Below are 26269 nucleotides of genomic sequence, written 5' to 3' on the forward strand. Positions count from 1 at the left end.
AATTGTTAGCATTCCTGCAAAACTGTGAAGGTTTAAAAATTTTTTTTTTTTTTTTTTTTTTTTTTTTTTCCTCCCAGGGAAATGATATTGACCCTGAAGCTGTTAAAGGTGAAGTGTTAAAAGTTGGAAATAAGAGCTGTGAGAACATACACCCACGTTCTGAAGCCGTTTTATGTACGGTCCCCAATGACCTGCTGAAATTGAACAGCGAGCTAAATATAGAGGTGGGATTCCTGCACTCCTCTCATGATGTAAATAAGGAAGCCAGTGTAATTATGTCACCCGCAGGCTTAAAATAAATCATTAAAGCTCATTTATGTGTTGGCTTTTGCTCATCAACTCAGCCTCCATTCCTAGTTGTTATTTTAGAAATAGTGAGTTTTTTTGTTACACTGTCACATTCCCCATGCTTAGGAGGGTAGGTCTCAAAAGTCGTTTCAACCCACACTGCTTCTCCATCATGCCATATGCTCCCCCAAATTTGCTGTAATTCTCACAAGGGACAAGAGTCTCTCTGCCCCCACCTCTCATCACCCCAGGAGGCCAGAGCCAGCATACCACTGCTACTACAGAGATCACAAGTGCATGGAACTCTGTAAGTGAAAGAAGATACCTGCAGTGGCCAAAGTAAAACAAGGATTGAGCTATTTTACAGTAACTTCTTTCACTTAGACAGCTAAATCAGATAACCTAGAAACAGAGTGAGTGGGTTTTTTCTTTTTTTTTAACAGCTGCATTGTCATATAACTCACATACTGTACAATTCACTCTTATAAAATATACAGTTCAGTGGATTTGAGTCTCATATGGTTGATTTATTTAAATTGTGGTGAAATATATTTAACATAGAAATTGCCATTTTAATCGTTTTTCAATGTACGGTTCATTGGCATTAACTACATTCACAATGTTGTGTAATCATCACCACTATCTAATTCCAAAATTTTTTCATCGCCCCCAAAAAAACCACTGGAACAGTAACTCCACATTTTCCTCTCTCCCCCAGCCCCTGGTAATCTCTAAACTATTTTCTGTCTTTATGAATTTGCCTATTCAAGATATTTCATGTAATTGGAATTATGCAACATTCATCCATTTGTGTCTGGCTTATTTTACTTAGCATAATGTTTTCAAGTTCATCCATGTGGTAGCATGTATCAGTTCTTTATTCCTTTTTCTGGATGAATAATATTGCATTGTGTATATACCACATTTTTTATCCAAAAGTAAGTGATTTTTAAAGGGTTCATGAAGTTTTCTAAAAAGTTATGAAATGGAAAACTACAAAAAATTAGAAAATCTAAGCTCAGGGTTGGAATTTCAGAAGAACTATAAATCCTAGAAATTATAAAATGTTAGAACCAGGAGGGACCTCAAAGACTTCTATGTGTTAAAACGGAAATAAAAATATTCTGAGATTCTGTTGTCCCAAAAAAACAATATGTTTATTTACTTCTTCTGGGAGGACTTCTCTGCCCTCCACCCCACACTCCAGGATAGAATTAATGTCCCATTGTCTCTGTTTTTTACTACAGTTGACCCTTGAACAATACATGTAACTTTTGACTCCCCCAAAACTTAACTACCTAATTAATAGCCTGCTGTTAGATAGGCTACTTAACTGGTTGTGTATGTCATGCATATTCATTTATTGAAAAACATCCATGTGTAAGGAGAGTCATGTAGTTCAAACTCGTGTGGTTCAGGGTCCACCGTATTTCTTCATACTTCTATGGTACATATCACATAGTACTACTATGATCATTTATTTATGTGTCTGTCTCCCCTTCTACAAGGGTGCTTCAAAAAACTTCTGGAAAAATATAATTAAAAGATAATACAAATCTTTCCACAAACTTTTTGAAGTACCCTCATATACTTCCTCAAGATCAGAGACTGCTTTTTATTTATTTTTTATCCCTAATGCCTACTTATAAGTACAAACAGTGAAGTATTGTATAAGTATTTTGGGGATCAGTATCCCCTAGTTATTTGAAAACAAGCAGAATTGAGGAATTGCTTATTATTCTGAAGGCAATTATGCTACTTCTAGAGTGGTAATAACCAGGTGGTTTTTTGGGCCCAGAGAGATTGTGCATCAGTCTGTGTCATGTATTTTATATCTATCATAGCTGAATTCTGACTTTTCTTTATTTGTCATTTCTAGTGGAAGCAAGCAGTTTCTTCAACCATCCTTGGAAAAGTAATAGTTCAACCAGATCAGAATTTCACAGGATTGATTGTTGGTGTTGTCTCAATATCAGTAATACTCTTATTACTACTTGGGCTTTTCCTGTGGCTGAAAAAGAGAAAGCAAATTAAAGGTGCATTCTTTGATATTGTTTGTTTTTAGAAGTTACCTTGAGAATAGGCTTTCTAGTTCTAAACTGTTATAGATACATGTGTACTGTCTTATATGCAATCCATAAATCCCATGAGTTCTGGGCACTGGGTCCAGCTCTACTGGGACCCATAATAGCCAAGTCTTTAACAAGCTCTTTCTTTCTCTCTATTTTAAGATCTGGGCAGTGAATTAGTTCGCTATGATGCAAGAGTACACACTCCTCATTTGGATAGGCTTGTAAGTGCCCGAAGTGTAAGCCCAACTACAGAAATGGTTTCAAATGAATCTGTAGACTACCGAGCTACTTTTCCAGAAGGTATATTTAAGTTTATTGTTCTGAGAAATAGCAATACATATACTTCAGTCGGTTGTGGCATTGTTGTTTATTTTGGGTTTTGTCTTTCTATTTTTGTAAACATATAGAAGAAACATTTACCTCTGCCAAAGACATATTAATTTGTCACGGAATTACATGGCTCTAATTTTTAAATGAACCCATGTATATATGTATATATTACATTATAATCTTAAGTCTTTAAGCTCTCTTTTCACAAAAAAGGGTTAATTTTAAAATCATTTGAGCAAAGGTAACTTGTTTTTCATCTGAGTGTGATGCTAAGAAATTGTGAAGCTCTCCTTAACAACGCAGGAAGAGTTAAGTTATAAAACATATATTTCTTTAAATATAAGTTGAAACTGCTACATTTTTTAATTGGCTGAATCCCAAGCATTTAAATTATACCATCGGTAATCCTCTGAAGCATTCTCAATGAAGGTAGTACACAGCCTTTTACCTACAGCATTCCAGGACTTGAATATACTTTGAGATTTACCCAAGAAAAACCTTCAATTACTGTATTAAAAAAGGAAAAGTCAACATCAATTGCTTTGCAAAATACTAGACCTAATAATGGTCATGTCAACCAGAGCTTCTCACATTGTTTTATGTAAATTCTCCCGGTAAAAGCAAAATGTCTGTGTTGTATCAGCTCCATTATCTTTAGAAGTTACAGGACATGAGTCAAGAACAAGTATTTCCCTGGTTGAATATTTACCACTGGACAAATAAAATGAGTCACAGACAGTTGAGGATATTGGAAAAGTTAGAAGTTGCTCATCCAAACTAGTACAAGAGCAATGAGGCATTTAACATTTTAAGTTTTTCAACATGTACTGCCTCTTATTTCTTGAAGTTAGTGTTATTTTTATAGAGATACACATTGTAAACATTGTCTTTGCCCACATGACTCTATTCACCTTTAAAAATCCATTTTTTAACAATATCTACAAATCAAATCTAGTTTATAGTTTTGAAATTGCAGTGTGCTTAGTTTTCTATATTTACATTTAATAGCTCTAATCTGAGATAATTAAAATTTACAAATCATTTTTTTTAGAAAGCTTCCCTAACCTTTCAGCTTCCTTACTCACCAAACCTCTGTCATCATTGTTAAGAAAGTTGAGTGTCTTCCTCTTTTCTACACTGAACCTCCTCCTTGGAGACACGGAAAGGTAAAATAGGCAACGGATGATCATCCAGAGAGAAGAAGGAGGAAATAGATGCACAGCCAGAACCTTGTGCTTTTCTCTGTGTATCTGGTGGGGACAAGATCTCAGTCTTTTTCATGGAGACCTAGAATTCTCTGCGCTGTTATACCAAGATCAAACACTGATGGTTTAAATTGGTTTCTGCACATGTTTGAACTTAGCTGAAGGATCAGTAGAATTTCCATGCCAGAGGACTTATTTCCTGTGTCTCACCAGGGATTTCCCTCAATCTCTGCATCCCTCAGAATTCAGAGCCCTGATCTCTGGGTGCAGAGGTCTGGGAAGTGAAGACGAAGGAACTGAGTTTAGAGAGGCTCATTTACATTCCCAGTCCCCCGAGGAAGGTTAAGAGAAGCTGACTCCTTGGGACTAAAGGAACAGGCATAGAACTAGGGCCCTCCTTCCCTCATCCTCCCACCATTTCAGGTACTTCTCTGACATTCCACATCCTTCCTTTAAGGTTGCATCTGTCTTATTTCTGGCTGGTGACTACTGTGACTGTACGTGCACCTGAAGCTTTTCTGGAACCACTTTTGAGATGTACTGCTCTGGCCAAGTTCATTTGTTATTAATCTAACTGTCTACTGTGGAAAATACTAAAAATGCTTAAGTGTGGTTAGGAATAGACGACGTACCATTAACTTTCTATTTATGCCCTTCTCTCAAATTCTGATTTTCCTGCTCACTTGCAAACGAACGATATTGTCTTTTGGTACCAATAGGGACCCCTGCCCCACATAACCCTTTCCCCGTGTTGCATGCTAGTACATTTCAATACCCTGCCTAGTTTATCTTCAGGTCAGTGGCTGCGGTTAGGATGCACTCTTCTTGATATATACAGATTCCTAGTGGAAAGGACAAAGCAATTGGTGGCTTCTCTGTCTTATTTGGCATTAAGAAATTTACTCTCAGCACAATTCCCTACCCCTGAAATGAAAAAAAGCTTCTCTTTGCAAAAGGGAACCTTGCCCAGGGCTCTTACAGAGCTTTGATTGCAAAGATCAACTTATAAGGAATGCTGACCCCTTTCCAAGTACCCTCAACTAAGCAATGGGAATGGCGCACTAACCCGGTGCTAACCTACCTTCTCTAAACAGAGATAACACCAACTGGTGTCATCACCACACGGTGGAGAGTTTATCACTAATGTGAAAAGCTTTCAGTTCTAAAATTTTAACCATTATATATTTCTAATCACACACACACACACACACACACACATTTCACTATTGTATTTTTCCTTGGCCAGAAATCCATATAGGTCTTGCACAACACTAATTAATGTCATTAATAAACACTAGTCTCTCAAAAGGCCTCTTTTTCATTTTTTTACATTTCAGCTGGATTTTTGTGAGACTAGGCAGTCGCTTGACCACCTTTGCTATTTCCCATTCTTAAGGATGTAGTATATTCAAAAATAAACTTCAAGCTTGGCTTTTTGCTACTGATAAAAAGGAAAATGTCTAAGGAAACGAAGAGAGTAAACAAGCTTTTGAAGTTAATGCGTAGTCTACTTAAAATTGTAAACATTCTGTAAAATGCTTGTATATCTGAGGGTACTTCAAAAAGTTCGTGGAAAAATGAATTAAAAAATATGAATCTTTCCATGAACTTCTTGAAGACCCCTCATATAAGCCAGTATTTTTTCCCAACTTATTATAATTTTTATCAGACTAGTTCCTTTGTAGGGGCTCTTCCTAGCCTCATTCAATAACATAACCACCATTTCTTTAATTTTAAAATTCAGGCTTCATTGCTAATTCAGTTTGCTGCCCGTTACAGTGCCCACTAAGTGAGTGTTTGTTATTGTTTTCTAATCATTTTTCTTTCTCTTACAGACCAGTTTCCTAACTCATCTCAGAATGGATCATGCAGACAAGTGCAGTATCCTCTGACAGACCTGTCCCCCATCCTAACCAGTGGGGACTCTGATATCTCCAGTCCATTACTGCAAAATACTGTCCACATTGACCTTAGTGCTCTAAATCCAGAGCTGGTCCAAGCAGTCCAGCATGTAGTGATTGGGCCAAGTAGCCTGATTGTGCATTTCAATGAAGTCATAGGAAGAGGTAAGTATTTCCACTCAGCTTTTTGTTAAATACGATTTTCCAGTAAGCATTTTATCTTCTGCCTTTGCAGATTAGGAACTTAGACAATGGGGAAAGCAACTGACAGAGCACTGATAACACGTGTACGTGATTTCTGTTCTGCCGAAATGCAGCCTGCAAATCATATCCGTGGAGATTTGCCCCTGTGCATGGAAGCAACTGGATAATCTTCCAAACATATTAGAGCTAAATCACATCCCCTCATCTTTTTCATACTGGCAACTACAGTTCCGTGGAAGAGGCCATTTACTTTGTTTCAAAAATCATTCTTTTAAGATCCAATACTTTCATTCATGTCTCTCTTCAATCTTTCTTTACCCTGACAATAGTGACTCTCAGAGAAATCTACAAAGCCCTGGTTAGCAGCAGTTTGTACGCTGCTGGACAGCATCAGAAGATGGGGAATTTATCGCATTCCCCTGATCTGAAGCTACATATATCATCTCTACAGTGCACTCCAATTTCTTTATACAAGGAGAAATGAATACTTGTAATAATCTAGCCAGAGCAGCAGTAATAGCTAGCATAAACAGTATCTGAGGAAATATTTAGCAGGAAAAGAAACCAACCAGAAACCAGGAAATGAACTGCACTCCTTTCTTTTTTTAAAAAAAAAAAGCTTTTACTCTTCATACTGTATGGCCTCTGATCCCTTTTATTCTATATGTACTGCAAGAAGTTGTGCAGTCATCTGCCAGCAGGATGGAAAAGATACTGATGGGATAATTTGCCTTCTGTGAACACGAGGCCTTCTCATTTTCCTGTGGCAACTTCCACATGTTCCTCTAACACACTCCAGAGTTTAATCCTTAACACACTGCTTCTTCCCTGTGAGCAGCTTCATTGTTAACAAACATGTTTCCATGTCTCACATCAGAGTAATATACTGTTCTGTTACGGGCCTATAAATCCCAGTAATTGCACCAGTTTTAGAGTGTGTGGCTCACTAATTATGTCCTAATTCTACACATTATAAAATTAGGCTTTTTTTGTAATCACAGAAGGTACTAAAATAGCAATTATTTCTCCTTTGAAGTAATAACCATTAACAATTCTGTAAATATAAACTACTATTTATTTAGATGTTTTTCTCCAGTAGAATGTGAGAACTCAAAAGCACAGGTTTTATTTTATTCATCTTACAAGAGGGTAGCCTAAGGCCTGACACTCACACACTAGGCACTCAGGGTGCCTTGGCTAGCTGGATGAATTAATTAATGAATGACTTACGCAGCTATCAGACGTTTGGCACCTCTGGGGAAAATTACTGCCACTGAATGAAAAGCTACCACTGGGAAAATGATGTGGTTAAAGCCAAAGAGAACTGGATGAAATGAGTCAGAGTGAATTTGTTCCATTTAGGCAATTGGCTTTCAGTTTCTGCCAACCTGGCTTACGTATTAACTGGTGACTAATGGGGGAAATCCTTATTCTATAATACTGATCTTATTTCTAATGGTAACATTTTTATTTCATCTTAGTTTATTGCAATATAAGGAGCTTATTTTGTTACATTTCTTCATGTGGGTAAACTTTATTTTATATTTTTAAAATATTCTTTGATCCTTAAAAATAATGTTTCTTTTATGAGGCAGATGTTACTCCTGTTTTTAGTGGTTCCACTATGGTTGAATATTTTATTATATTAGCCTTTAATAACAGTCATATCGGGCCGAGCCCGTGGCGCACTCGGGAGAGTGTGGCGCTGGGAGCGCAGCAGCGCTTCCGCCGCGGGTTCGGATCCTATATAGGGATGACCAGTGCGCTCACAGCGCTCACTGGCTGAGCGCGGTGCAGCCAGTCTCAAAAAGGACAAAAAAATAAAATAAAATAAAATAACAGTCATATCACCTACAGCTTTTACCATGTATTAAGTAATTATACGGCTTATATCCTTGGGTGAAATGTATTGCATCCACATATATATACAAACACACACACAGTCATATTGTTAATCAAAAGTGTAAGAAACAGTGCACTTTATGCACTTTTTTGCCTTATAGAAAATAGAGGAAATTAAGATCATGAAGGACTTAAGAAATAAATATTGCATAATTAAATGTCATGCAGCACTAACTAAGTTCCCTCTTCCACATAGGACATTTTGGTTGTGTATATCATGGGACTTTGTTGGACAACGATGGCAAGAAGATTCACTGTGCTGTGAAATCCTTGAATAGTAAGTTACGTTTTAACAGTGGTGTGTACTTTTGTGGTTTGGAAACTAATAAATAGTGTATAATAAAATGTTGATTTACACTTTCCCTTGTGGAAAAATCAGCTACTGCTGAAATAATGGGTCTAATCCTGAAAATTTATTTGTTCTAAACTCTTACTGAAATATTTCATCTAACATTGTTCCTCACAGCCCTCATAAGTAAGGGTGTAGGAGAAATGAGTTTCTTGGATGAACTAAGTATCATTTAACAATGTTTGGCTTATAATATTTGTTTTGCAAATGACATTTATGGAAACTATTGGAAACATGTTGGCACATACTGTAGTAATGACTCATTTTACCCAGAGGCATTTCTATAATTATTTTTTAACCACAACTTCCATTAAAAAGATAAAAAATGAAATAAGACAAATAGGAGAAAAATATACTGGCAGAAAATTGAAAAATCATAAGTATGGTAGTACCTCATTTATCCGCATTTTTGGGGAATGAGGTATTTCCACATAAATGAACTTTCTAAATAAGTGAAAATTGCTTCCTTTTAATACTGGAACATTTCTGAAAATTTTAGCTGTTATTGATAAAATCTTTTAAAGCTGAAATCTATACTCTGTTTAAGAAACAGGGAATGCTTCCAAACATAAACTAAGTCCTTAATGATGACCCAGAGCCATAATCATGGCCATAAATTACTATATCATACAACCCAGTGTGCTCCACATACTAACGTGTTCCTGGCTCCACCTTTGTTGATAAGCTCACTTACTTACTTCTTTGTACTGCCATTTCTTACTTTCTACTTATAATTTGCAACAGCCTGAAAAATGTTAACCAGCAATATTACAAATTTATATTAGAATTAATAAGCTTTAAATGCACAAATGGAAGTTTTTCCTGCAAGACACATATTGCCACAACTATTTTAGCCTTTTTAAAAATAAATCTCCATGCTGAGCAGGGTTCTTTATGATTAATTTTGTTGGAAGTCCGATCACGAGATAATTAAAGGGACAGTCTATATGAAACCTAACTACAAACTGTGATGAGTTAAGTATGATTGTCAGTAAATTTGCCTCACGAGAGAGCACTGCTGCAAGTTGCATTCAGAACTCCTCTGAGAGATCTTTCTCTGTCCTTGGTGTGTGTCGATATCTATTTGGTCCTTATGGACATCCAGTGGCTTTTCCAGGTCTCAGAAAGTAAAAGAATACCAACACTGTCACTAACACCAAAGAGATGCTAACCAGATTAATAAATATAAGTTTGTTAACTCTTCATTAATGCTAACTAGTATCATGCCCAAGATGTCTCTATCTAGAAATGATTAGAAACTATTAAACCAGTGCCGAGCCTGTGGCGTGCTCATGAGAGTGCGGCACTGGGAGCGCTGCGACGCTCCCACCGCGGGTTCGGATCCTATATAGGAATGGCCAGTGCGCTCACTGGCTGAGCGTGGTGTGGGTGACACCACACCAAGGGTTGTGATCCCCTTACCAGTCACGAAAAAAAGACAAAAAAAAAAAAAGAAAAGAAACTATTAAACCAAAAAAATCTACTTAGATACCATATGATGATTAGTCTTCAAATTCTAGCCTGGGAATCAGCAGACGATGGCCACCACCTGTTCTCATAAGTAAAGTTTATGGAGACACAGCCACTTATTGTCTAAGGCTTTCTTCATGGTTCAGTAGCAGAGTTGAGTATTTGGAGCAGAGACCACATGGCCCACAAAGCCAAACCATATTTACTCTCTGGCCCTTTACAGCAAAGGCCCTTTACAACCCTGCCCTAGGCAACCACTACATAATGGACTAGCCTGCTCTCTATCCTTTTTCTGTATGAAATAAACTGTGGTTCTGTATGAGAAAAACTGGTTGCTCAACTCTGTCTTACAAAAGTGGGTATAGGTGGGGACTTGAGGGCACCATGCTGGGTGACATCATTCACTAAGATGTATTGTAAAAAGAACACTCTGAGGTTAAGACCTCAGGATAAGATGCAACCTTGATTTTACATGCCACTGCTTGTCCTTTCTAAATGTGACAAGGTATTTATTATTCCATAATGAAGTTAATTTCTCTACTGCTGGATTTCTCAGGAATCACTGACATAGGAGAAGTTTCCCAGTTTCTGACCGAGGGAATCATCATGAAAGATTTTAGTCATCCCAATGTTCTCTCCCTCTTGGGAATCTGCCTTCGAAGTGAAGGGTCTCCACTGGTGGTCTTACCATACATGAAACATGGAGATCTTCGAAATTTCATTCGAAATGAGACTCATGTAAGTATATTACCAAGCTTACTAACTGGTGAACTTGCTGTAAGCCAGCCAGCCCTTCAAAATATACTTGCTTTGAGTCTTTTAAAAAGCTATTAGCCAAAGATGTACATGTAAAATGTTAGCACATCAAATGCACCTCAAAATCTTCTATCCTGGTGGAAAGACAGTGATGCCTGGTAGGGCTTCCTGGGGCAATGATTCTTGTGCTGCAAGTAGCCTTGCTCTACCATCCCCCAGTAGATACATTTAGTCATCTTTGAGTGCCTACTAAGTGCCAGAATCCAAGAACAGCACTGGAGAAATATAGACAGAGCGAGCCTCTGCCCACATGGAGTTCTAACTCTAGAAGGTTCTTGCAGAGGGGAGCTTTCTTCCTGACATTTATGCCAGGACCTATAGGGTACACAAGTGTCAGCTGGGCCAGAGCCAGGAAGAGTGAGGAAGGAGCCCCCAGAACTGAATTCACAATGACCCCCTCTTGGCTCCTGCTGGCCAGGTCTCTGTGGGAGTTAATAGAGCAGCTTTACTCTTGATCAAAAACAACTTTATAAACATTGGGTCAAATTCTCAAAGAAAATAAACTCTAGGACAGTAGAGAAATATTTTGTGTTCATCCAAAAGAATAAAACACTCCCTGGCAGTGAATTCTTACAGAGAAGGTGAATTCACCTTACAAAGCACAAAGCTGCCCTGACAGATCCCCCTTTCCCACTTTAACTCTTGTCATCCCGATGATTAATCTGGTTGGATGTGCTGCCTTCTCTAGGGTATTATTCCCCCAGGGTTAAAGCATGACAGAGATGTCCTATTATCCACTACAGAATAGTACCATGGCCTTCTTTAACCCAAGGCGTCAATACTGATGAGGACCATTAGCACAGATGTGTCTTAAAGACAAGCAACTGTCCTCTCCACAGGCTGTGTGCATTAGGGGGGACTGCAGTTCTTCTTGCAGGTCCCCATTTCCTGCCTCTTGTGCTCACAAACTCCACAGTGGCTGCTGAGGAAGAGATGCCCTGTTCCTGAAAGCCAGGCTCCAGTCAGGGCTGTCAGCCACAGTGACATCTGTGCAATCGCAGATACAGTTCTTATAGTTACTAAAGTCATTCCTCTCTTCATCCAATTCTATGGATAGAGTTTGTGAAGAATGGGATATCCTATTCTCTGGATGTGTCCAAAGCCACTGGAGTTGTGGGCTGGTTCTTCCATCCCGTTAGGAGGGCTTCTGAAGTGATTGATTTCACCACAAAGTAGCTGTTGGAGCCTAATAGACTTAGATTAAAATTCTAACTCCACCATTTACTATCTGAGTAGTTTGGAGTGATTTATTCCTCTCAGAGCCTTCTGTATTAACCGTGTGTCTCTGGTGCTTTGACGTATGGGCCTTGCTGACCCTGGAGGGGCTGCCCCTCCTAAGGCTAGCTAATTCCTAGAGAGAGTAAACAACTTGCCTTCAGAGCACACCTTTCATATGCAAACCACCAATCTAGAACCCATACCCCAGGCAGCTCCTTTATCAGGCTTTTACAAGCTGGGCCACTATCCAACTGCTCTAATCACCCCAGGGCAAGGTAGCAGACAACTAGGGACAGCCCCTATATCCTTCCCCCGCCCCATCCCCCCAACTACTGGAATTATTCAAATCAACCAATCCTGAGCCTTCTTGTCCTGTTCACCTGTTCCTTCCCATGGGCCCTGGCCCACGTTTTCCCCTCACTCCCTCTGCTCTTTGACTGTCTCCAGAGCTTCCCTGTGTGGCTGGACATGGTATCCTGTGCCCCCTCCTCTTGGAATAACAAACTATTTTTCAATGGCAATTATCTCCTGGTCTGTTGGCCTCATCCTACCTGAAGAATCAAATTTACATTATAAAACACCTTCTGGAAAATAGAGCCTGTAACACCTGTCTTACAGAAGTGTATTAAGAATTAGCCATAATCTACAAACACATCTAGCCTGGTGCTTTGCATACAATAGGTACTTAACAAATGGTTGGTGCTCTCCACAGGGCACAAGTTATTATTTGAGACAAGATCTTTTTTTTTTTTTTTTTTTTTTTTTGTCCTTTTTGAGACCGGCCACACCGCACTCAGCCAGTGAGCGCTGTGAGCGCACTGGTCATCCCTATATAGGATCTGAACCCGCGGCGGGAGCCGCACTCTCCCGAGTGCGCCACAAGATCATTCTTAAAAACATTTCAGAATTCTGAGATCAGAGTTAGAACAGTAGATGCTTAGTTTATGCTTTTCTAACTGTCTTTGATTGCAGAACCCAACTGTAAAAGATCTCATTGGCTTTGGCCTTCAAGTAGCCAAAGGCATGAAGTATCTTGCAAGCAAAAAGTTTGTCCACAGAGACTTGGCTGCAAGAAACTGTATGTAAGTATTAGAATGTCTATACCCATAGTCCAAATTAAGTGACAGGAAGGAATCTGTTTCACATTGTTCCCTGCTAGTGAGGCTGTTTTCTCTTCTTCTTTATTTCCGTTACAGTTTTAAATTGATGTGTAAGCCCTGGGGATGTGGGCGGGACTTTCAGGCTTTATCGAATGGAGAATTTAAAAGTGATTCTCCATAGGGGGTCTTAAACAGCTGTTGTGTACTTTTGCTTTTCTTGGTCCTTCCCACAAATAGCCCCCTGTGTTGTGGTTTCATGCTGCATTAGTGTTTGGGAGTGAGAATTTGATCTTCAGCATTTTATGGTGAAAAGGAGAGGGCTGGTAACACAAATACCAATATTTGTAACTTCCCAAGAGTGAATTTGAAGTCAGCCTGCAAAAGTCCTTCCAAAAATGGTATTTGGGAATGAATATACAAAGAACTTTATTTGTGTCTGGCTGCCTGGCTGTATAACACAACGGTCAACAGTTTGTAATTGATTCAGTGCTTTTCCTTTCATAGCACTGATTCATGACTTATGGTATGTGTGAAAGAAAGAGCAGTGCTATTAATTTCCTGCCTTGGTTTTGGTTAGTGCAACAACATGAAAGCCAGCTTAAACAAAGGATGCATAGCCCCAGATAGCAGAAATTGATTTTTGTTGAACCTGCTGTTTTTCTTAGATGCTTTACTGTGTACCTTATTTCCCTATTGCCTCAGTGGTAGAATATATGAGTTTTATGTACTAATCTAGCCTATTTGAGAATGAAAAAGTAAAATAACAGTACCCTGACATGTCTTGCCCATAAAAGTGAGTACTGGTGACTGCTTGGGGTAGTCAGTTGGCATACTCTATTTAGCAACCATGGGAAGCTGGGAGGGGAGCCAGCTTTACTACTGCTCCAGATCTATATTAAAGCAAAAAGGATTTTCTTATACCATATCATTCATGGTCTCTTTCCTCAGCCTGTTGAATTTGTAATGTAAATGTCAAGCATTTTTATTCAAGAATTCTGTTGTAATTTAGCATTAGTCAGTAGAAGCCAAATGAAGCACTCCTTTCAGAAGTTATGGATTTCAAATACTGAAGCCAGTTGTTCTGGCTGATATTCAGCATCATTATAAATTATTCTGTTTCAACCACCAGTAATAATTTTTGTCCTTTCTCTAGGCTGGATGAAAAATTCACTGTCAAGGTTGCAGATTTTGGTCTTGCCAGAGATATGTATGATAAAGAATACTATAGTGTACACAACAAAACAGGTGCAAAACTGCCAGTGAAGTGGATGGCTTTGGAAAGTCTGCAGACTCAGAAGTTTACCACCAAGTCAGATGTGGTAATGTACTCATCATCCCTGACAGTCTCCTCTTTTAGTTCCATACCCAACTCTCTTTGCAGTTTTATGTCTACTTAATTAAAAAAATAGAGAGACGAATTTCAGTTTTCTTCACATTTAAAAATAGACTAGATTGTCTGATAGGTACCCATTGTGTATTTTTATAAATTTACTCATTTATTCAAAAATATTTGTCAAGTGGGATACCATGCTGGCTCCTTAGGAATCCCAGAGCTGAACCAGGCAGGAACCCTGTCTTCCAAGAGCTGTGTCTCAGAAGGAAGAGAAAACATGGCCATCAATGATTGTGACACAAAGTAGACTGTAATTAGCTCTGACTCTCATAGCCCAAGGGCAGCAAGAATTCCACCTCAAGAAATCTGGAAGCTGTAACTAGGCACATCTAGCAGTGAGGGCACATTCCTTGCACCTAGCTAGCAAAGTGTCCTCCTTTATCTGCAAAGGCCGAGAACAAGCTTCAAAAGGCATGCACCTGAACACTGAGGATGGGAGAGACATTCACCTGGGCAGCCAGATCCACCACATTTGCCTTATACCTTAAAGAGGAGGTAATGTTTGAAATGGGCCTTAAAGGACAGGTTTGGAATTAGGCATCTGGGTGAATGGAAATACCAATCCAGGTGAGGCAAAAGACAAGAAAGTATAAGTATCTTTAAAGTTCCAAGGAAACAGTACTTAGTGATTTGGCAAGAACAGAAGGCACAGAGGGAACTTATGAAAATAAGTTGAGAAAAATATATTCATACCAGATCATAGAGGTCCTTGAAAACCAAACTAGAGAGTCTAGAATTTATTCTCTGGCCACACGGAAACATAAAAATGTAATCAGATTAGATTGCAATCCTTTTTCCTTCTGTAGGATGACTTGAGGAGTGGAGGCAGGAAAACGAAGCAAGAGGTAGAACTTGAAACCATACAATTCAATAAGAAGACAAAATCACCCAAGACAAAAGATTTGGAGAGACACTTTTCCAAAAAGATGTATGAATAGCTAGCTAATAAGCATAGGAAATGGAAAAATATGCCCATACAAAGACTTGTACAAGAGTGATCACAGCCATCTTATTCATAATAGCCAAAAACCAGGAGCAATCCTAATGTCCATCAACTGGTGAATGAATAAACAGAATGTGGTATATCTATTCAATGGAATAATACCATTCTGCAATATAAAGGAACTGCAGGTGCATGCTACAACATGGATACCTCAAAAACATTACGTTAAGTGAAAGAAGGCAAACTTAGAAGTTTACGTATTGAATGATTCCATTTATATGAAATTTCTAGAAAGAGGAAAAATTATAGAGACAGAAAACAAGTCAGTGGTTGCCTGGGGCTCAGGATGGGAGTGAGGATTGACTATATATGGGCATGAGGGAATTTTCTGGAGTGCTGAAGTGATCTAAAATTGGATTGTGATGATAGCTACACAACTATATAAATTTACTAAACATCATTGACTATATACACTTGCAATTGGTAACTTTTATGATCTACAAATTATACCAGAGCAAAGCTGTGTTTTAAAAAAAGAGCCTAATGAAATTTTGAATGTTCAAGGTAAGGGTTGGGATTCTGAGCTTTTTGACAGCCATACACACAACACACACCACTACCACCACCTCCCTGACAAACACACACACAGCACAGAGGCCAACGCTTCTCACATAGCAACAGTCACTCAAATACTTGACTGGAAGTTTACTTGGGCTTCTGCAGATATGAATATGATGCTGCCATCTCTCTCTCTCTCTCTCTCTCTCTCTCACTCTCTCATTGAAAGACACTAAATTGTATTACGTAAAGGCTGAACCTGAGCAATTCATACACAATGCTGCACTGGCAAATGGTTACTGATTGCATAGATAAATTTGCACAAAGTTTCACTTCCGGGACAGCACCAATCTTTTGAATGTTTACATGGAACATTCCACAAAGCATGTAATAAGCCGTATGCATGTTAAAACCTACAAGCAAAAACTTGCCTGTTTGCATGAGTTCGGCTAAAGTATGAATACTCTTTAATTCCATTCAAACAAACCTGGAGTGTCACTACACTTGAAAATGCTCATAGCCAGTATTGTGCAGTGTTTCACACGTACTACAAGCTCTTTCTTTAAGTGTGTAGTGACTTCACAGTTATTCAGTCCAGCTGGCTCTTCTCAGCTCTCATCCTGCCTCATTTTTTGAAGCATTTAATATTGTCAACCACCCCTTCTTTCTTGAAATTTCCTTTTCCTTTGGTTTCTGGAACACTGCACCATCTGGGTTTTCCCTCTGAATCTCAGTGTGTTTTACCCTTGTCTGCTTCTCGCACCTCTAGATATAGCCGTACCCCAGGACATTTGTCCTCAGGGGTCGGCCTCTCTCATCAATTATAGCCGTTCCCATCAATGATCACCTTTGCCCCATCTACCTGGATGTCATCACCAGCATCACAAATTTACCATATTCAAAATCAAATTCTCTCCTGCCACACTGGCAATTCCTCACTTCCTGATTTCTATGAATAGCATCACCATGGTGCAATTCATCTAGTCTTCACTGTTTTCAGTGTCCAGTTCTTCAAGTTTTGACAAATGCATGCAGTTGTGTGACCACCACCACCACAATCAGGATATAAAACAGTTCTATCATCCTAGAAAAGTTCCTGTGCTCCTTTTTAGTCAACCTTCACCCTATCCCCAGGACCCGGAATCATTATTTGTTTTGTGTCTCTAAAGTTTTACCCTTTCTAGAATGTCATACAAGTGGAATAATACAGTCAGTAGCCTTTTGAGTCTGTCTCTTTTCACCCAGCATGATACATTTGACAGCCATCCATGTCGTGGTATCAGTAGTATCAATGTATCGGTAGTTCATTCCTTTTTTTTTTTTTTTTTTTTAATTGTGGTAAAAAACACATCAAATTTACTCTCTCAACCATTTTTAAGTGTACAGTAAGTAGTGTTAACTGCTGTTATGCAATAGATCTCTAGAACTTTTTCATCTTGCAGAGTTGAAACTCTATATTCATGGAACAGCAACTCTCCTTTCTCCCTTCCCCAGCCCCTGGCAATCACCATTCTACATTCTGTCCCTAAGAGTTTGACTACTTTAAATACCTCATATAAGTGCAATCATGCAGTATTTGTATTTTTGTGACTAGCTTATTTCACTTAGCATAATGTCCCCAAGGTTCATCCATGTTGTAACACGTGACAGAATTTCCTTCTTTTTTTAAGGCTTAATAATGTTTCATTGTGTGGATATGTCACATTTTCTTTATCCATTCATCTGTCAGTGGACATTTAGGTTTCTTCTACCTCATGGCTATTGTGAATAATGCTGCAATGAACATGGGTGTGCAAATATCTCTTTGAGATTCTGTTTTCAATTATTCTGGCTATATACCCAGAAGTGAGATTACTGGATCATGTGGGAACTCTTTTTTTCAATTTTTTGAGGAAGCTCTATACTGTTTTCCATAGTGGAGTAGGTCATGCCTTTTTATTTCTGAGTAGTATTCCATTGTACAAATATACCACATTTTATTTATCCATTTACCTGTTGAAGCCATTGGGGTTCTTTCCAGTTTTAGGCAATTACTTATAATTACATAATAACTGCTGTGACATTTGCTTAAAGGTTTTTGTGTGAACATAATTTTTATCTCTTTTGGGTAAATACCTAGGAATAAAACTACTGGGTTGTAAGATAAGTGCCTACTCAACTTTATGAGAAACTGCCAACTGTTTTCCAAAGTGGCTATATCATTTTATATCCCTACCAGCAACCCATAATATTCCAGTTGTGCAGCATCCTCCCCAGCATATGGCATGGTCAGTTTTTTCAATTTTAGGTTGTAGTTGTGTCTCATTTTCTTTTTAATCTGTATTTTCCTAATGATTAATGATGTTGAGCATCATTTCATGTGTTTATTTGCCATCCTTATACCTCCTTTTGTGAAGTGTATACACAGATCTTTTGCTTATTTTTTTTTAAGTTTTAGGATTTATTTTCTGGGGGGTTTTACTGGCATTATTATTATTATTATTATTATTATTATTATATTGTCAGAGTCCTTTATATATTCTGGATATAGGTATGTGTTATCAAATACGTGTTCTTGTAAATACATTTTTCTAATCTGTGGATTGCCATTTTATTTCTTTACCATTATTTTTTAAAGAGAAGTTTTTAATTTTGTTGAAAATTTTATCAGTTTACCAATTGATAAAAATGTTTTAATTTATCCTTTTTTTTCTTTATTATCAATCCTGGTTTTGAAGTTCTGTCTCAGTTTACCTACTCTTGAATGCTCAAATTCACCTGTTTCCATTCCTTGCTTATCTCGGCAGCAACCCTATCACTTTTTAGAGCATCCAGGGACACTTCAAAAAGTTCATGGAAAAATAGAATTGAAAGATGATACAAATCTTTCCATGAACTTTTTCTTTTTTTGTCCTTTTTGTGACTGGCCACACCATGCTCAGCCAGTGAGTGCATCGCACCGGCCATCCCTATATAGGATCCGAACCCACGGCGGGAGCACTGCTGCGCTCCCAGCGCCGCACTCTCCCGGGTGCACCACGGGCTTGGCCCTCCGTGAACTTTTTGAAGTACCCTTGTATAACTGTCTTTCACATCTAATAATTGATCTTCACCTTTGGTAGAGCTAGGCAGAGATTCTTCACATGAGCTCACTGCTGGTGTCCCGATGTTCAAAATGGCTTGAATAATACCCCACAATATGCATGAATGACAGAGCTCTCCTGTCTCAAAACTAACACTGACTTGAATGCACATGCACTGTGCACCTGCCTCTCCCCTCACACTTAAACATACACACACACACACACACACAGACGCAGCCCCGCTGCTCTCTTCTTAGTCCACATTATTCTCCTCCTTTGCTGCTCCCCCCACACACACACACACCATCCTGTCAGTCCCAAGCTGTTTTTTTTTTTTTCTTCCTTTTTTCGTGTCCGGCAACGGACCGCAACCCTCAGTGTCGCGCCCGTACCGGACCGGGACCGGCAACGGGATTGCAACCCTCGGTGTTGCGCCCACCCCTCGCTCAGCCAGTGAGCGGGAACCGGTCTGTATGTGGGATCTGAACCCTCGGCGGGAGCGCCACTGCGCTCCCAAGCGGCGCACTGTAGCAGTGCGCCACCGGGCTGGCCCCAGTCCCAAGCTGTTTTAAGGGGAGTTTTCGATGCAGACAGTACAAGTGCTTTTCTTGGAAACTGCCTCCTTCACATGAGTCCTCCAGCTCTCCTCTAATAGTTAATTGTTGCTACTGTCCTATAATGCCTCGGAAATTTGCCCAACTCTGCCTCTTATTTGTGAATTTGTCTTCAGACAAACCTATATATAGCCTAGGCTATCAGTTAGGGAGACCTGATCACCAGCAACTAATCAGTCTCTCAGAATTTTGGTTTCCTTACCCTTAAAACATTGACAAAACCAATTACATTACAAGGTTGTAACCAATTACAATCCATTATAAGGATTAATAAGACAATGTTTTTTAAAGGTTATGATGCCTGTGCATGCCTCATTATATCACATATACTCCCTTCCCCCACCCTAATTCGTGAGTAAAGCCTCATAGGCTTGCATGTTGCCAGCATGAAGTAGAACCCCTCACCTGTTCTTAAGCAGAACCCTCCTAACAGATCCGTATTGTGGATCAGTGTCTCCTTTCTGCTGTAAGCACAGTGTTTTCAGATGCATTCTCCAGGAGTGCAACTCAGTCATGTCCCATAGACCAGTTTAACCCACTTTCAATGTTTAAGAATCCCACAGCACAGACCCATTTCAACCTATCCATTCCTGGTCCCATCACCTACTCCAGCTATTGTATTTATGGTTCAAAAACACATGGGTGCTTTTGCCCTTGGGCCCCCTCCATCCAGAGCACTCTTTCTGCCCTCATACTACATCTGCCTATTCTCCCTGTTCCTCAAGACACTGTCACTCTCTTGAAGACTTTCTCAGTACCCCAGTCTTTGACTTTTCACAACATTTGTTCTTCTTTTACACTCATTATTCCTCTATATCATAGTTACAATCTTATTGTGTGAAAGTTATCTGCGCAGTACTCTCAACCCTTTTTCATTCAGCCTTGGGACCTATCCAGTAACTTGGAAAGTAACTTACTTGTACGTGATCACAGGTCCATAGATCAAGGATCCATTGTTAAGTTGATTTAAATTTTAATGCAATTTCTGGAACTTGAAGGTTAACCCAATGAAGTTGTCAGAAGTGACTTAGTATTTTCAGGCTTTGAAAATTTCGATTATGAAAGGTGGACTTAGCAAAGTTACCTAGTCCCACCCGGGAAGGGTTTTGTGTTCTCCATTTGGATCAAGGAGTCAGTTGACCTTAAAGGGTTCTTGCACTTGGGCAAAGGGAAAGAGCCATTAATGAAGACTTGTATCAGCAACTGCAGTATCTACCTATTTCTTTCTTTTGCCATGCTCAAAGGCATGCTTTATTCTCCTTTATATGAGTATTACAAGCTACACTTGCCTCTCAATTTTATGTTTTTCTACTCCACCTGTTTGGCTTAGATTCTCTTTCCCTTCTAAGCTTCCTGTTTCTCGGGGCTTCATTTCTTCCCCCATATGCTTCTTAGTCTGGTAGGAGCCTGGAAGTGTTGCTGAGCAAGGACTTGCTTGGTCCTCTGCACAGGGTGACCTGCACATGCTGACTTACTCCTCTATGTCATTCTCACCTTGGCACACGTCCAGGGAGAGATAATATGTATGACCTGATCTATTCTGAGTAGAGTGTCTTAAATCAAGGAATTGCATATTTAGTGAAGTTCAGCAGACCAAGCAAGACCCAAGGGTCAAGAACTCAAATCTTTATCCCGATGTGAATTCAGATGTATTGCGGAATTTTTAGCAAGTCGCTTAACCTCTCCATGTCCCTGTGATCTTCTGAGACAGCTGTTTTATATGAATCTAGTACTTTAACATGGTCAAATTACAGTTTTATTGAAATCACTTTTCAATAGAGAGCTTTGTTGCTGTCAGGGAGGAAAGGGATGATACCTTTTCTTACCCATCATAAGGGCCACAGCTGACATTCCTGTAACAAAAGACTCCTTAACAAGAAAAAAACAATTATAAATGGATTTAATCAAAGTTGATGAGACACAGGAAGCTTCAGAAATAAAAACCAAAAGACCCAGGGAATACTGTTTTTATGCTTAAGTCTGATGAAGAATGGACAGCTGTGTAGAAATGTTGGACAAAGGGGTAAGATCTACTGATAGTAGACTGAGGGGGGAAACCCAGCAAGGCCTGTGTGTTCAGACTGTTTTCGGCATCTCTGTGTAGTGTTCCTTCCTCCTGGGCATAGGGAAGGACCCTCTGGAATGAGGGTCTTATGACCTACTAGGACATGGTAGGTCAGAATTTCTTTACGGCCAGCTCCTACACAGAAAGAAGGGGGAAGGTTGGAGTAATATTTTTAGGTTTTATGGCTTGCTTTAGGGCAGAAGGGTTCTATTTCTATGACCCACCTCGGGGAAGTGGACTTCTGGTTTCTATGACTCACTTTGGGGAAGGGAGAGGAGCAGGAGACAGGAGAACAGGAGAAGGTCAGAAAGAGACTTTGCTTCTGAGGCTCTTTGGAGTCCTTTCCGTCTCCTTTAGTTCAAAGTACTCAGCAAGCCAAAGTGCCATACTTTGGGCTCTCATTTTCTGAGCCCCATAGAAGTTTTATATTTCTGATTTTAATATGGATTTGTGCTTATACTGATTAAGGTTTTCCTTTTAAATATTAACATTTAGATACACTTATGTTTCTTAAAGAGTATTTATATTCATTTTGAAATCCCACAAATTTAAATTCTGGTTGGTTTCCTTTATCTGTCCTCTTCTTTTACTCATAATCTAACATTGTAGTGAAGCTATTGAAAGAGAACAGGATAGAAATGTGTTTGTGCTTCGACACTACAAGAGAGAACTTGAAAAATGTACGCTACTAATTACAGATGAAATCTTAATCATCACATAGACTCCTGATATTCTTTTTGAAAACTTCACACTTACTTGTAATCTAAAACTTATTTGATTCTGGTTTAAACAGGCCATGAAATGTATAGCTTAATGATTGCCTTTGAAAAAATTTTTGCCCAAAACAGCAACAGTATTGAATCTGTTAAGGCAAGTTTAGTTATCAAGACCTACTGATTTTCTTTCATATTTGTATGGTCACACTTGTCTCACCTGGATCCATCTTTTCTTGTTTTACTAGTGGTCCTTCGGTGTGCTCCTCTGGGAGCTGATGACGAGAGGAGCCCCACCTTATCCTGATGTGAACACCTTTGATATAACTGTTTATTTGTTGCAAGGCAGAAGGCTCTTACAACCCGAATACTGCCCAGACCCCTTGTAAGTAGGAATTCCAACAGGATCGTCTGTCTTTCACATTCTTTACTTTTACAGAAATGCTTGCCTTCAAGGGGTCTCTCACAACATTTCCTTCTTTCTGAAACAGGTATGAAGTGATGCTCAAATGCTGGCACCCTAAAGCCGAAATGCGCCCGTCCTTTTCTGAACTGGTCTCCAGGATATCCGCGATCTTCTCTACTTTCATCGGGGAGCACTATGTCCATGTGAACGCTACTTATGTGAATGTAAAATGCATCGCTCCCTATCCTTCTCTGTTGTCATCACAAGATAACGTTGACGGCGAGGTGGACACATGATGGATGGATACCCCACCAGCCATCTTCTGAGAAACATAATAGTACTAGTCCAAACAACAGTCCACACTTTGTCCAGTAGTTTTATCACTGCCTGGCCTTTGAAATGCCATCCAATATTTTTTGTTTTGGCCAAAATTGCACTAAGACTTTGTATTGTTATTTAAATTGCTGGATTCTAAGGAATTTTTCATCTGACAAAGCATCAGAACCAGAAGCTGGGTCCCACAGGCCAGTGACCAAGAGCAACCCTGCAGCTATGACAATACTCCTGTCGCACTAGAATCCAAAACATGAATTCTGGGTGGAAATTTTAAAACCTCAGGGTCCCCCTTGATTTCACATGGGGAACTGAGGCAATGAATTTTGAGGGCTTCATGATCACAGAAAATTCAGAAGAGATGGTGATGTCCAGTATAGATGTGACAGCCCCAGCACCAGGCCACTCGTTTAGAATTACAGTGTCTCAAAGAACTTCTGTGTGGTGTATGGTCACTCACATTTTTCATTACGGATGTTGTCATTCACCCATTAGGCAAACATTCCCTTTTAAAATTTTGTATACACATTCCTTTTGTTAGAGGAATATCCCTAGGCAATGCAGTCTTTTTCAAATGGGCATGACACAAAATGTGCTTATAAATTAACGGGGATATTTACTAATTGTACATAGACGACATTAAGAAGATTTTCATAAAATAGCTTAGTCACAATGAAATATTTAGATGTCACTTAAAAACCAACTGTTTGAGAATGATACTGTTCTGATCTAATGAATATGAACATTTAGATGTTTTGTCTATTTTTTTTTAATTGTGACTCTGAAAATAAAACAAGTAATTTGTGATGATAAATATTTTTAAAGGTAACAACATGTTTTTAAAGCTGAGTACATCTTCCTAAAAGGCTCATTGGGTCCAATCACTGCTCATATGTAGAGCAAAGAAAGGGTCAATGGACTGGAAATATTAGCCTCTTTCTCAGGTGACAGCTTCTCACCTCACAAACAACTGAAGACAAAACTTTTGGGGAGTCCCATTTTGCATTAGGACATATTTTGTGTTTAGCAAAACGTATTTTAGAAACAACACAAAAAAGGCAATTGAAAATTCTGTCTATTTTACCTGGATGAATAGTTACTCTGGACAGGAGTTCTGTGATGTTATGTTCTGTGGAATTTTGTGCTTACTACTGTATAGTGCATGTGGCATAGGTTACTCTAACTGGTTTTGTCAATGTAAACATTTAAAGTATTATATTTTTATAAAAATGTTTATTTTTAATGATAAAAGAAAAATTTTGTTAGGCCACAAAAATACTGCACTGTGAACATTTCAGAAAAGGTATGTCAGACTCAGATTGATAACGGCATGATTTTAAATGGCTGTAAATAGTGATAAGGAAATGTACTGATTGCCAGTACACCCCACCCTCATTACATCACCAGGACTTGAAGCCAGGGGTTAACACAGCCAGCTACAAAGAGGGTGTGTTACACTGAAACCCAATAGTTGAATTTGGCTGTTGTTGCAGGAAAATGATTATAACCAAAAGCTCTTTGACAATGGTGAGACTTACCAGAAGACACAGGAATTGTACTGCAGAGATATTTCTATTCAAACATTACTATTTCATAAACATAGAGTAATGCTAATTCACAGAGTATTGCAAAAATGGTGGATGACAAAAAAAATCTGCTCTGCGGAAACAAATATCTCTATCGAGGTCAAGAAAATGAATGCATCAAGAACAGAAAGAACTTGTGGAAATGACCCATCAGCAGGACCGCACACCTGTATATACATGCTTGAGAAAGCTGCAATGTGAAAATCTTGTTTGCTATTTATAAATTTGTCCTTAGGTTAATGCATTTGGACAGACTGTGGGAGTAAGTGACTCTTCCAAGAATTTGATACTTGTCACTGCCTATACCTGCAGTTGAGCTGAATGGTACTTTGTATGTTAATAGTTGTTGTTCTGATAAACCATACAATTAAAATAAAGTGATGTAACATCTTGTATACTGAGAATTGGTTATTGCTAGTCATGCTTGATTAGCTATTCCATTTACATAATAACAGAGGAAGCCTAAGATTGATTTCACTTGGCTGCATGGAGCTCATCCATATCTGAGTGCCTTAGTCAAGTTAATGCATGGACAGTAGCGAATAAGAAACTTGCATCCCTGAAGCTTAGGAAGCCTCTTTCTAAGAGTGGTGGTGGCCCTGAGTTGCTGAATTGCAAGCATTTTTCTGACAATCTTTCAATTGCTAGAGCATCTGGTCCCTGTTTTAGCATGGTGCTCTTCTGCAGTAAGGAATGTCCTTGGAATATGATAATGGAGCTGCAGCCCCATGGTTGGCACAGAGATACTTAGGTGGGGGTTGGAGAGAGATGCCTTCTTGCCCCCTCAAAACCAACTTTTCCATCTACACAGGTGCCCACCCTTCAGGAGCCCCCAGTTACCAGAGAAACTACCTTCAGTTTATCTCCGTGTATATTCTTGTAATGGTACAGCAATTCAAAGATGATATTTCACTCATCTAAGAAATATGTGGCACTTTGGGAAACTGATTTTTAAAAGACCCAAGGTTAAACTGATGCCTACAAAATACAGTGGGAGCTGATTCTTTACAGCGATATAATTCAATCCCTGCACCCAGCTAAACTATCTCCTAGCCAAAAGATGCATTTCCATAGAAAGTTCAATCAGACTCTATGTCTTATAAGAACAAGAACCTGTCATCTTTATATCCCTAGTATCTGGCACTTAGTAGATTCTCAAATAATTGTTGAACTGAAACAGCATTTTCTTAATCCTCACTCAATCACTTTTAAACCACCATGGATAAAGTTATTGCCTATGTAGTTTCTACAATGTTTGGTGAACACTGATAATGGAAATAGGACCTTTCTGGGGAAACAAAAAGAGACAAAAAGATATCCTTTGCAAAGTTTTGCTTGATGCTCTGAATTCTTGATTACCGCAGGAATTTTCACTTCATGATGTAAGTATCAATTGTATTTTTGCTCTCTCTGACCCACACAGCAGATTCCACATAAAACCTGTAAAGTATATCAAATGCTTGAATGCTGACATCTCACATTGCTAATCCACACAATTTAGGTCAGGAAACAAGTTAGCATTATATAAAAGAAATTGACTAGTATTTTATTTAATTCAATAAATATTTATCAAGCACCTATGTATGTCAGGCACTGTGCTAGGTAATGAGGATGAAAAAATAAACACTCTCGCCCCAAGGAATTTAATGGAAGAGACAGACAAATTATGCAATTAGTGAATATTAGAACTATGTGTTTCTTAAATCTGTAAATTGTCTTAAAGAGGCCTCACAGTTTAAAC

The 26269-nt window shown here is 38.9% G+C and overlaps 1 protein-coding gene across 1 annotated transcript in view; it reads left to right on the top strand.

Annotated features, from left to right (window-relative positions):
- MET (MET proto-oncogene, receptor tyrosine kinase) overlaps positions 1–24923 on the top strand; it is a 111159-nt gene extending 86236 nt beyond the window's left edge. Inside the window, exons 12-21 of the mRNA XM_008580997.1 lie at positions 78–224; positions 2168–2324; positions 2520–2660; positions 5731–5961; positions 8099–8179; positions 10278–10459; positions 12728–12837; positions 14009–14174; positions 22452–22588; positions 22695–24923. Of these exons, the coding sequence (XP_008579219.1) occupies positions 78–224; positions 2168–2324; positions 2520–2660; positions 5731–5961; positions 8099–8179; positions 10278–10459; positions 12728–12837; positions 14009–14174; positions 22452–22588; positions 22695–22905 (1563 nt within the window). The 3' untranslated portion in view covers positions 22906–24923. The remainder of the gene's footprint in view (positions 1–77; positions 225–2167; positions 2325–2519; positions 2661–5730; positions 5962–8098; positions 8180–10277; positions 10460–12727; positions 12838–14008; positions 14175–22451; positions 22589–22694) is intronic.
- Positions 24924–26269: the final 1346 nt, after the last annotated feature.

Source organism: Galeopterus variegatus, unplaced genomic scaffold (genome assembly GCF_000696425.1).
Source record: "Galeopterus variegatus unplaced genomic scaffold, G_variegatus-3.0.2 Scaffold89, whole genome shotgun sequence".
NCBI lineage: Eukaryota > Metazoa > Chordata > Mammalia > Dermoptera > Cynocephalidae > Galeopterus > Galeopterus variegatus.